This window comes from Grammomys surdaster, unplaced genomic scaffold (genome assembly GCF_004785775.1).
Source record: "Grammomys surdaster isolate TR1022 unplaced genomic scaffold, NIH_TR_1.0 725, whole genome shotgun sequence".
Lineage (NCBI taxonomy): Eukaryota > Metazoa > Chordata > Mammalia > Rodentia > Muridae > Grammomys > Grammomys surdaster.
The window spans coordinates 790,440-802,122 of record NW_021605144.1 but is presented as its reverse complement, the minus strand read 5'-3'; the positions used below and the strand labels follow the sequence as shown (position 1 = coordinate 802,122).

At 38.6% G+C, this 11,683-nt stretch overlaps 1 protein-coding gene across 3 annotated transcripts in view; it reads right to left on the bottom strand.

Annotated features, from left to right (window-relative positions):
• Nucleotides 1-234: 234 nt before the first annotated feature.
• The window catches only part of Rnls (renalase, FAD dependent amine oxidase), a 17,326-nt gene continuing 5,877 nt past the window's right edge, over nt 235-11,683 (bottom strand). Inside the window, exons 4-6 of one of the 3 annotated variants that reach the window (XR_003713225.1) lie at nt 7,524-7,682; nt 6,496-6,621; nt 235-400 (exon numbers count right to left, since the gene is read on the bottom strand). Coding sequence is in view for 2 of the 3 variants with exons in the window: in XM_028782284.1 (XP_028638117.1) it covers nt 6,557-6,621; nt 7,524-7,682 (224 nt within the window). In the remaining variant the exon portion in view is untranslated. Of the gene's footprint in view, nt 401-6,466; nt 6,622-7,523; nt 7,683-11,683 lie in introns of those variants that run through there. The other 2 variants (XM_028782285.1, XM_028782284.1) reach the window with 2 other exon arrangements.

The window sequence follows — 11,683 nt, the reverse complement described above, 5'->3', positions numbered from 1 at the left end:
TTGTTATACGGGGGCAATACTCTTACTGAAGTGGTTGTTAAGAGCTACACAATGTACACAATTTTTACTTCATATTCACAAAATGTATTTAATGTTAGAACCATCATAGCCTTCCAGTCAGCCTCAGAGAGAAATTATGAAGAAAATCTTCCTGTGTTAACTGGGACCAGGGATGGAAATGAGTATAAGCAAAGGTATTCTGGGTCATCTGCAATGCTAAAATGAGGAAATTGTTGCTTTGTGGCTGTACTGTCACCACATACCTGCTGAGAGGTGAGTCTGAGAGAAAGGACTTACGTCGTTTGTGCTTGGAATGTACATGCCATCATAGTAGGGAGTTATGGTGACAGGGCCTCCATGACTGGAGCACAGCGCAGAGCAGATTCAAATTGTAACATCTCTGTGTAAAGGAAAGCAGAACAGACTGGAACAACTTGTCTAGAAATCAGAAGACTTGCCACTGTAGGTCACTTGCTCCAGAGAAGCTCTGTCCCCTATAGGTGTCACCAGCTCCCCAATAGCTCCACCAGCTGAGGACCCCTCTTCCCCATATCAAATGCATGAGCCGTCAGCAGACATTCCACATTCAAATCATGCTCAACCACAGCAATGGTCATCTCTTCTGTTTCTGGTGATTCCTGTGTTTGCAGAGCGTAGCAGACAGAAAAGTTAAATTTGGGCTGCTGCTCATTTAGAGATAGAAAAATAAGTAGAAATGTATTCAAATCTGCTGTTTTGCAAACAGTATATTTTTAAAAAGACAAATAGATGAGGCGAATATAAAAGGTAAAAATTAAATAGGATTACTAGTTAATGCTTCTTTCTTCTAAAATTGAGATCACAGTTCAGAAGCTTCTGGGCAGCTAGGCATAGTAATTCACACCCACTGAGAAACTGAATTACTTTCCGTCCTATGGAGACCTTCAGGCAAAAATAGCAATGAAACACATTGCTGGGTCAACAAAAGTGCATACTGAGTAGCTCTTGCCACCAAATTGAAGCATTTGCTTCTGGTGGGAAGTGTTAAACAGGAGACTCATCAAACAAAGAAAGCTAGGGAAATGTTGAAGGTGAAGTAAGCTCAGAAAATTACAAGATTACAAGGCTCCTTCTCAAGGTTGTAAGCGCAGTTAACAATGGCAAGGTGAAGACTCTGGTAGAACTGCCTGCACGTTGGACAGGGAGCTCCAGGGATGCAGCTCTGGGGAGGGAGTGACAGGAACCCAGTTCAGGGGAGTTGTCAGCCATCCTGGGATGGGCTTTAGATGATGCAGCTGACTTTCAGTCACCCATGCTAAAGTACATCAATCTGGGAAAGCCTTGGGTTCACCAAGCTATATTTAGGGGAATGCACTCATTCGGTATGTTGTCAATGTAAATCTTCAGAGAAGAGACATTTGTTCATCTCTCTCCAGGAAAAGTCCCACAACAGCGCCTGGACACCAAGGTCACAGATTCTGTAGTATATCTTACTAATAGTTTAAAGTAATTACCATCCAGTGAGCTTAACCAAGTTTTCAAAGATAGATTCAGTATTCCTGATGAACTAAGATTCCTGCTTTTTCTTTTTCAACAAATGTTAAGATTCAAAGCTCACCATGCACTCCTCCAAACCCATTTACTTCAATTTCCTAAAATTCCCACTATAAAGCCTTTCCTGTCAAACAATCTATTTTCAGTCCCTAGGTTTAAATGGCATCTCTATTTCTAACTTCTTTTGTTAAGAACTCATTCTCTCCAGAGCAGTCACTCTCTTCACCATCGAATGCCCTTCAGGTTGCAATTCCTAATTCTTTATAATTTGCATCATTAAATATATACTAGTGGCTCTGATGTGCATGGTCTGGAGGAGAATCATAGGAGAACAAGAGTGGGGAACACTCAGCAAACAAACTATTTTTATGTTTTTTTTCAATCCTACCTAGGTACACATTACAGCTAGCTAAGGTATACATTGCATAGTAGATTAAGCCATTCATAAACTACAGTAAGTTATGTGTTAAAAATACCATACAGCGAAAATCAGGATAACTCATAATGCAATAAAGCAAGCATGATCTCACATTTGAAGTTTAAGAAGTCACCAGAAAAAGAGGAAAACCATGTCCTCACAATGAGTTCTGGAAGTGACCAATCAGAGTTGGTCTTTAAGTCAAGACAAGAAGATCCAAAGAGGTGTGAAAGCTCAGGCTTCCAGGCGATACTGTGTTTGTGGAAGAATGCTCTATGCTCCAAACCCTACAAGTGGGAAAGGGGAGATGATTCAGAACAACTCCAGATGGAGTAACTAAGCCTTCATTTCTGACTTGGTACTTGCTGAACTATAGAGCCCCCGGGAGCTTGGTCAAAGTTCTGGTTGTAGTGCTGCCTAGGCTAGAAGATAGGGCTGTCTGCAGAAACCAAAAGGGTCATGTGAATTTGAGATCTGCTCCTTGAATCAAGTAAATAAATCACATATTGTCTACAAATTGACTATCAATAAGCAAGGAGAGGGATGAACAACCGTGGAGCTAAAGCTATGTCCTTATAGCAATCTTAGCCAGGAGTAAAGAGCTGTTCAAAGAGGTATTGAAGAGGCATTCCCATTAAGAAAAGACCACTTAATCATCACAAGTAGGTGTAAGTGAAATTAGGAACACAGGGAATGATTTCTAAGATTTTACTAAAGTTTAAACCTAAACACAATTGAATCCTAAAAATTAAAGTGGCATAGTCCAGTTACAATAACTAGAAAGTGCAGCAAGTCACAAAATTATGAGCAAGCAGCACTTGCTAGAAAGATATGAGGTATAAACATGAAGAACTTTGAGAACAATTTTGGGTAAAAGTAAGCTGTGTCCTACCCATCCTCATAGAGTTTAGACTCTAAAACTGAGTTACAATCACAAGTGACTATAAAGAAAACAACAAAGAGAACAGAAAATGTCAAATAAATGGAACAGAATAGACATGCAGAGGAAACATGTGCATATGAGACCTAATATATAGATAGCGAGGAACCTCGATCCAGAGGGACGAATCTTGTATTAAATGAATGGTGCCAATGTAGTTGACAATCATTCTCAGGAGAAACAAATTCAGTCACCTGCTTTATGCCCTATATAAACACATATTCTAGATGGGATAAATATTTAAACATAAAGCACAAAAATTAAATTATTGGAATAAAGGATATGTGTTTGAGTTCATAGTGGGTTAGTGACTTGTCATCACAGAGTCAGGAAGTGTATCAAATATTAAAAAAAAGAACTTATGTGTAAATAAAAACCTCAATAAATTAGTATGACAATTGGCATAAACAAAAGTGGAAGGCAAGTGACAGTCTCCTAAACATTTGTAATAACACACGAAAAACATCACTACCCTTGTGTGGAAAATGTTCTCCAAGAACAGAGCCTGAGAAACGAAGTAGAAGAGATGACCTTGTTATTCACAGAGGAGGAAATATGGTGACCAATAACACGTCTATAAAAAAAGGCTGAATTTTACATTAAGTAATGGACAATACAAATTAAAGCCAAAGCCATTATGCTTTTATGCCTTTGGCAGAAATTTAAAAAGTGATATGAAATAAAATATAATCAGTGCTGATACATGTACAGAAAAACACATGTTACCCAACATTAACATATTGGGCTGGCTACAAAGATACGGCGAAGCCTATTAAGACAGATACTTTGAGTTACAAGTTACACTAGGGGAATACCATGAGGACATAAGTGTATGTAGACACGTATGATATTACTGATACACAGCTTTTTGTAGGGAAGGGGTTGGTAACTACATGAAAGCCTCTCAGTAAACAACAGAGACAAAAACTCTGGAAAGTTTATATAGCTGGTAATGACATATCTAAAGGAATGTTGAATGATAGTCTAATTTCAGAACGGTGCTAAAGATGACTAGTACTGTGATCATGAGGAATGAGAATCAAATGAGGAACATCTTCAGTCCAGAGGGAAGGAAAGACACTTCAATCCATTTGAATACTGAAAACAGTTAAATAGAAAGAATATAGAAATTATAAAGAAAAATGTTTATCCAATGACCACATGTGCAACTCATAATTCAAACCCAAGAAACTTGAAAAAGAGAGTACAACTCTGCCCCGAATAGCCAGTTCCAAAATGAACTGTAGCTTTCAATAAGAATAGCAGCTTTCAATGGGAGTTAACTTAATACAATACCAAGGATTCAAAGAGTAAAGTCAAATAGAACAAGAATAAGCTCATTAATTAAAAAAAGAGAATGAAAACAGTTAATAAAAGGGAAATTCAATACAGAATATGATAAAGAATTAAAAAAGAAACATACTGAAATTTAAAATGGAAATCTTGAAAATGAAAATCTCAGTTAAATAAAAAGGCTCAGGAAGAAACTTCACTGATAGAATAGATCAGGTAGAAGGTATAATATTAAATTTGAATAACAGACAATAAAGATAAACTTAAAAGAAAGTACAAACAGGACATGCACCATCTCTGAGACAGCATGAAATGGCTTTGGTGATTTGAATGGAATTGCTCCCATAAGGCACATACAAGGCAGAACCATCAGAACAACAGCAGATTTAAAAACTGAAGAAGGACATGGAATAATATATTTTATACTCTATAAGACAGTAATTTCCAATCCAGATTACTACATACCACTTAGCAATAACCCTGAACATTAATGACTTGAAGTTTCAAATTAAAAATTACAGATTAGTTGGCTGAATTAAAACACAAGACCTACATATTTATTGCCTGCAAGAACTATACTTTATGGAAAAAGGATGAAAATTGGCATTCCAAGCAAACAGAACTTTTCTAAAAAGTGAATATTTGCTATACTGATATTCAGCAAATTATATTTTAGATCAGTTTCACATTGACTATAGAAACAGTTCATCATGAGGATATAACAACTCTAAATACATACATACTGGGCATTAACACACTCATTATGACATCCAATTTCACAAACAACAACCCCGCCCCCCCAAAAAAACCCTACTGGATTCAATGGGACAGGTGAATATCCTTACAACTGGAGTGGGTGTTTTCAGTAGTCCGTGGCTATAGGCTTTGTGGCCACACAATGTTGGGGGTTTAAAAATCACATTCCCTAAGAATGGAGCTGATAAGAATGTCTAGGTTTGCTTTGGGGATGAAATGCTATAGAGAAGTAAGCTACACAAGGTTAACCCTTGAAGTTCCCCTAGTGTCCCAGTTGGGAGAAGGAATAAATCTAATTAATAATTTTCAGAAGAAAGTGCTTCTGTTTTATAAAACACAAAATAGAAAAAAAGATAATTAAATATAATTCACACTACACTGAAATGATAGCCAAAAATTTCAGGTAAAATGTGGTATTATGTTGATTCTACAGCCTAGACATGGTTTAGAGAGAGACTAAAAAGAAGAAGAAAAAAAAATTCATCAAGCTGCTCACAGTTGATGCATATACTGTGGGCTGGTAGCACACCCTAACTTCTGTACAAACGTTTCACATTTGGGTTCTTAGTAAATGCACTCTCGTGGGTCTAGATTAATCCCTTGTGGTGAGTGGTTTTACTATAGTCATAGCGTTTTTCTACATTCTAGGCATTTTCTAGCCTAATCTGTGGAATTGCAATATATATCTGTGCCAGTAGATGGCAATATGTGACTTTGAAAGTAGGTATCTCCTACCCTCTTAAATATATCCAATAAAATATTAGATATCCAATTTTCCCCACCCACCAATGAAGGCAGATAACAGTTGTCAACTAGAAAAGATATTTGCACTTAACCACATTCCTAAGTTGCCTATTTTTAGAATAGAGTCTGGAAAAAATACAGGAAATACAATTCTACATAAACTAGTCATTGAACATTTTATTTTAAAAATCAAAAAGCAAAGATAGCTATCTAATGTCAATTACTCTATAACAATTGCCAAACCTAAATGTTTTTTCAAAAGATAAAAATGAGAGACTTGGATATTAATGCCTTTTCAGTAATTTGTGAAAAAAATTAAGTAACACTATAATCAGAAACAACACACCAATGTACATGCTAAAGTTGTTGTTGTTGTTGTTGGTGGTGGTGGTGGTGGCGGTGGTGGCGGTAGCGGTGGTGTGTGTGTGTGTGTGTGTGTGTGTGTGTGTGTTTGTGTATAAGCCAGTACCTTACTATGTACCTCACTCAGGCCTCAGATTTGCAGTGCTCTTGATCCAGCTGGGATTAAAGGGATACCATGATACATGGGTTTAAAGCAGTCAGTACAGTCCTAAAAAAAACCTAAAATTGACACCACTAATGACTGTCCTTACTCATTATTTTATTCCAACTCTGGCACCTATATACAGTATTTCATGTGAGTTGCCTCACATGAAATTGCCTGTATTTGACCATTGTGCCTGACAAAATCACAATTCCATATATGCCAACTAAACTACCCATTTTTATTGTTGCTAAGGCAAAATACCCGACAAAAATAGTGTAATGAAGGAGGATTTATTTGGCTTACACTGAGGCCAGTCTATCATGTAGTAGCAGCATGAATCAGAGGGAGAGCTGGGAGCTCAGAGTCATCTTGAGTTAGTTCCAGGCAAAGCAGTCCACGCTGGTTTCCTGACCCTTCTTCTGAACACACCTGTGTGGCATGGGAAATACTGAATTTGCACAGTCATTTACCATCTTGGTTCTGTGAAAATGGAGACTCACAGTCAAGCCTCTCTAGGACAGGCTTCAACCCTGGGGAGAATACTTCTGAGGAACACTTCCCAGTTGTCGTTTCTCAGGTAGATAGAGTAAATAAAAAAATGACCACTCAGCTAGACATATCAACATTTCCCAGGTACATAATGAATTTTTACTTTATTCAATAAAATCTTTATAATGCTTTAATAGTTTCTTTGCATATGAAAAGAGAATATAAAATTGATACTGGATTTGTTTATGCAGATAGGGTATTCTGTTTATTGATGGCTCACCATATTCCTCCTTAAAATAAGTTAATTTTTGTAAGAAAAACATTATTTACCTTTTCCTTATTCAAACAAAGAAGTTTCCTTATTATTTTTCTTTTATAAATTTGGCTCTTCTAACATGATTTTAGCTCTGTCCGTTAATTTATGCTCCATGACACCCACCTACTCATCAGTAAGGCTAAGAAACTTCATCCAATAGCAGTAAACACTTAGCAGTAACCCAGAGAAGAAGAAGACAGGAGATGAAGCAATCCAACAGGAAGCCATGATAACCAGCTTTTCTTTAGGATGGCCACAAAGACGCTGCTCTTTTGGGCCACACTACGGCACATCAGAAACAACACTGAACTTTTTAAAACCAAGAGCAATAAGAAAATCATTCAATTTTAATTAGTTACAAACCATTCTGTGAGCTTCGTGACATGGGCTAACTTTAGGAAGTAGATCATAACCAGTTTCAAAACGTAACCTATGTAGGGTCAAAAATAGATCATCCACTCAAAGAGAAAAGCCAATCTGTGTCCCTTCAACTTTCCCTTAGCAGGTAAACAGCGAAGCTACTCACAGTTCACAATGTCACCTTGAAGTTTCAGAATCTGAGGAACTGGCATGGTGAGGATGACAAGGTCAAACAGCTCAGGGGAGCCTGTGTCCTTGGAGACTTCCCACTTGTTATCTTTCAGGTTGATGTGAGTAACACACTGGTTGAGGAAGACTTCAGTGTCTGCTCGAAAGGCAAAAGAAGGCTCCTGTTATCAGGATTTTCCATGAGAATGAGAAAGAACTCAAAAGTCAACCTGACCCACTCAGGTGAACAAAGGCTCCTCAATTTTATCTTCTGGACTCTCATCTCTCTTTAATTCTAGTCTAATCTAATTCAGTAGTAATTCTTCCATCTAACACTTGTACTCCTGGGCCTCCAATCAATGTTTTTATAAAGGAAACAATGATAAAATTCTGCTATAATTGCTATCCTCAAGACAACTATTTGTACTATGTCATAGCTGCCTTTCATTAAAAATGTATTAGCTCTCTCTAAATCAACTGAGTAAAGCTCATTTGAACTCATAGAGACTTAGGTAGCATGCATACGACCTGCACAGGTCTATATATTGAATTAGAAAATAATCTATTTTCAATAAAAGGAGAAATATTTATTAGCTCTCTGTACTGGCTGGTTTTGTGTATCAACTTGATACAAGCTGAAGTTATCACAGAGAAAGGAGCCTTCCTTGAGGAAATGCCTCCATGAGATCCAGCTGTAAAGCATTTTCTCAATTAGTGATCAAGGATGGGAGAGGGTCCACTGTGGATGGTGCCATCCCTAGGCTGGCTGTCCTGGGTTCTATGAGAAAGCAAGCTGAGCAAGCCAGGGTAAGCAATCCAGTAAACAGCACCCCTCAATGCTGCATCAGCTCCTGCCTCCAGGTTCCTGCCCTGTGTGAGTTCCTACCCTGTGTGAGTTCCTGTCCTGACTTCCTTTGGTGATGAACACAATGTGGAAGTGTAAGCTGAATAAACTCCTCTCCAACTTGCTTCTTGGTCATGCTGTTTTTACAGGAATACAAACCCTGACTAAGACACTCTCCTAGTTATTTTTTCATTGCTATAAATAGACACCATGACCAGGCAACTTATAAATGAAAGCATTTAATTGGGAGGGGGCGTGTTTACAGTTTCAGAGAGTGAGTCTATGCTTATCACAGCAGCAGGCAGGCAGGTATAGTACTGGAGACGTAGCTGAGTGCTTACATGTTGAGACAACCAAGATGCAGGGAAGAGGACTAAGTGAGGATGGTGTGGGCTCTGAAACTTAACCCCCCCTCCAGTGACCACAGCCTCCAACAAGACCACACCTCCTAATCCCACCCATCAGCCCTACTAACAGGGCAAGCATTTAACACAGGAGTCTGTATAATGGTCATTTACATTCAAGCCTCCACACTAATCAACCATTTGCCACATATTATACTAATGTATTTCATAATTAAAGAATAAGAGCTCAATCTGTTAAACCATGATCAAAAATATAAGCATGTGACTAGGAAGCTTGTCACCTTTGCAGAATAAGTATGCATACACTTCAGTAAATGTATTAGAAATTGATTATCACTAGTAATACCTAAGAATAGCCCATTAAACAATTTTAAACATGTCTATAGGGCAGATTAAGGATCAGAACTAAGAGAATCACTAACTGCCTTTTCATCCTTCTTCCTTTCTTAGACTATACCACAAAGTTATTCTAATTGTTTCTTTACCTATGTTGTATTTCCTTTAGTTTTAGAGCCAGTGAATAGTCTTAATGACTACTTTGTTTCTATGTATAGTATATCTCAGGATTAACACTGATTGTTAGCAGGTTGATAGTATTTCCAATAACCTGGGATCCAAGCCTCTGGGTATGTTTTGAGGATTTACCTACATGACATTAACTGAAGCAGGGTGACTATACTTAACGTAGGTGGCACTATTTCCTAGGCTAGGATTCCAAACTGCATAAAAAGGAGAATTTTGCTAAGCATCAGAATTCACTGTCTGCATCCTAACTGCAGATGCAGCATGATGCAGATGATGCATGTATGAGGCAGCACACAGGCTCCGGCTGCTAGGATTTCCCACCATGGTAGACTGTACTTCTGAGCAGTGAGCCAAAATAAACCCACTCTCTCTTAAGTTGCTTTGCCAGGGCATCTTTACAGCAATAGGTAAAGTAACCACAACAGAATATAACATACAAATTACAGTGCTCAAAACAACATGGTTTTTGGTCATTATTTGTCTAAGAGAATAAATCATATGCCATAAACTAACAGAAATTCCAGTTGGATTATTAATTCTTAGTATACTGCAATCTCAAATTTCAGATTTTGTGAAGAATTTTAGAAATAAATCTGGGGCTGTAAAGATGGCTCAGCATGAAGAAGGAGTTTGAATCCCCTGAATCAACATAAATGCAGGGAGGGAGTGACGTCCTGTCTAAAATCCCAGTCCTCATAAGGTAGATATAGGAAATCCTGGGGAAAAGCTGGCCAGGAAACAAGGAATTAGCCATATTCCAATCCATGAACTCTGGTTCAACTGAAAGACACTGGCTTAATCAGTATGTACCGAGTAGTTGAGGAAGACTTCTGATGTCAACCTCAGGCCTACACATGATAATATGTACATTCTCTACATATATACACACACATGCAAACATCATTACATACACAGATGTATACCATACTCATATACACGAGAAAAAAGGACTTATATCCAGTCTCAGATATATGAAAGATGACAACATAATGGGGAAGAGCAAAAGCACAGGGAAAGTCAGCATCCGTCCTGACAGAGACATTTCCCGTTCCCAGTCACTAAATCTTCCCTGTGCAGTTTCCGTTCTGCAGAAGCCCAGGTCGATTGTTCCTTCCTGCCTATGATGTCCTTCAGCAACACTACCTTTGACACTCATTTGAAATCAATTCAAAATATCTGAAGGTCTTGCTGTGTCTTATCTACCCACTAGTACTTTTCCATCTCCATGCCAAGCATCTAATTCCAAATATGTCATGTCTTTCATTGTCCCTTGAAGAATGCTTCACTACAGTAAGCAACTAAATATTGTAAGTCAAATATAAATGTTAGAGAGAACATGGTGACAACTGGGTCAAGGGTCGATCTATGCTTGAAGCAGTCAGCATCATTCCTTTCAAACATGAAGGCAAAGGGATGTCAGCCATATGCAAAGCATACTATTCAAGGCTTTTTTGTAGCATGTAATTATAAAAAAAATCCATGCTATGTCTGGCTCTGTACCGGCAATGGCAGTCTCTTCACCCCTGTGGGGAACGGGCAAGCAGTGGTCTTTCCAGATTCCAGCAGTTTAGCTGCTGTGGAACCCTTCCCAGCCATCCACCCTGCTGGCTCTAATCCCTGAGCCCCATAAAATGAAAATTCCAGAGGCTTGTAATTTATCAGCCAGACTTATAATAGTAAATCTTCAACCCCCAAAATGGCCACACAAAGAACTCAAAACTCAATTGATAGTGATACAAGCTGCACACCTAGACTGGACAGACGTCGTGCCCTACACTATTTAATCATCTAAGAAACCCCAGTTACTTATGGCTCCTAGGACCATGTGGTTCTGGCTCCTCTTCCTCTCCTACAGGTTCCATCTTGTCTCTCCCAACTTCGTCTCATTTCTCTGTCTCCCTCTCTGTCCCCTCTCTAAAACTTTCAGCTCTGCTTTCCCTTCCACTGCCCAATCACAGGCTCTAGTCTTATCTGACTAATAAGATCTCACCTGACCTCAGCTGCATACAGTCATCCCTTTTGAGGGGGCAGAAGAAAGAGACAGCAATCCACAACACCTCTGCTTTGGGAAGGTACAAATAATGTTCAATTTTAGTCTATACCCACCATTTATTTTACTCCAACAGAGCAACTGTGCTGAGCTTCTGATTTATCCGGAATGTTTTACTTTGCTTACCTTCTGTACTCTATGGTATCGTCCAGACCCCAATTAAAGCAACTAATTCTGTTTTGATTACATTTTTCCTATAAATAATCCTTTGAAAAGAGAATTGTTACTGTTTTCTCTCTGTGTCACTCTGTCTCTTTCTCTGTTTCTCTCTCCCCCTCCCCAGGGTGTGTGTGTGTGTGTGTGTGTGTGTGTGTGTGTGTGTGTGTGAGAGAGAGAGAGAGAGAGAGAGAGAGAGAGAGAGAGAGAGAGAGAGA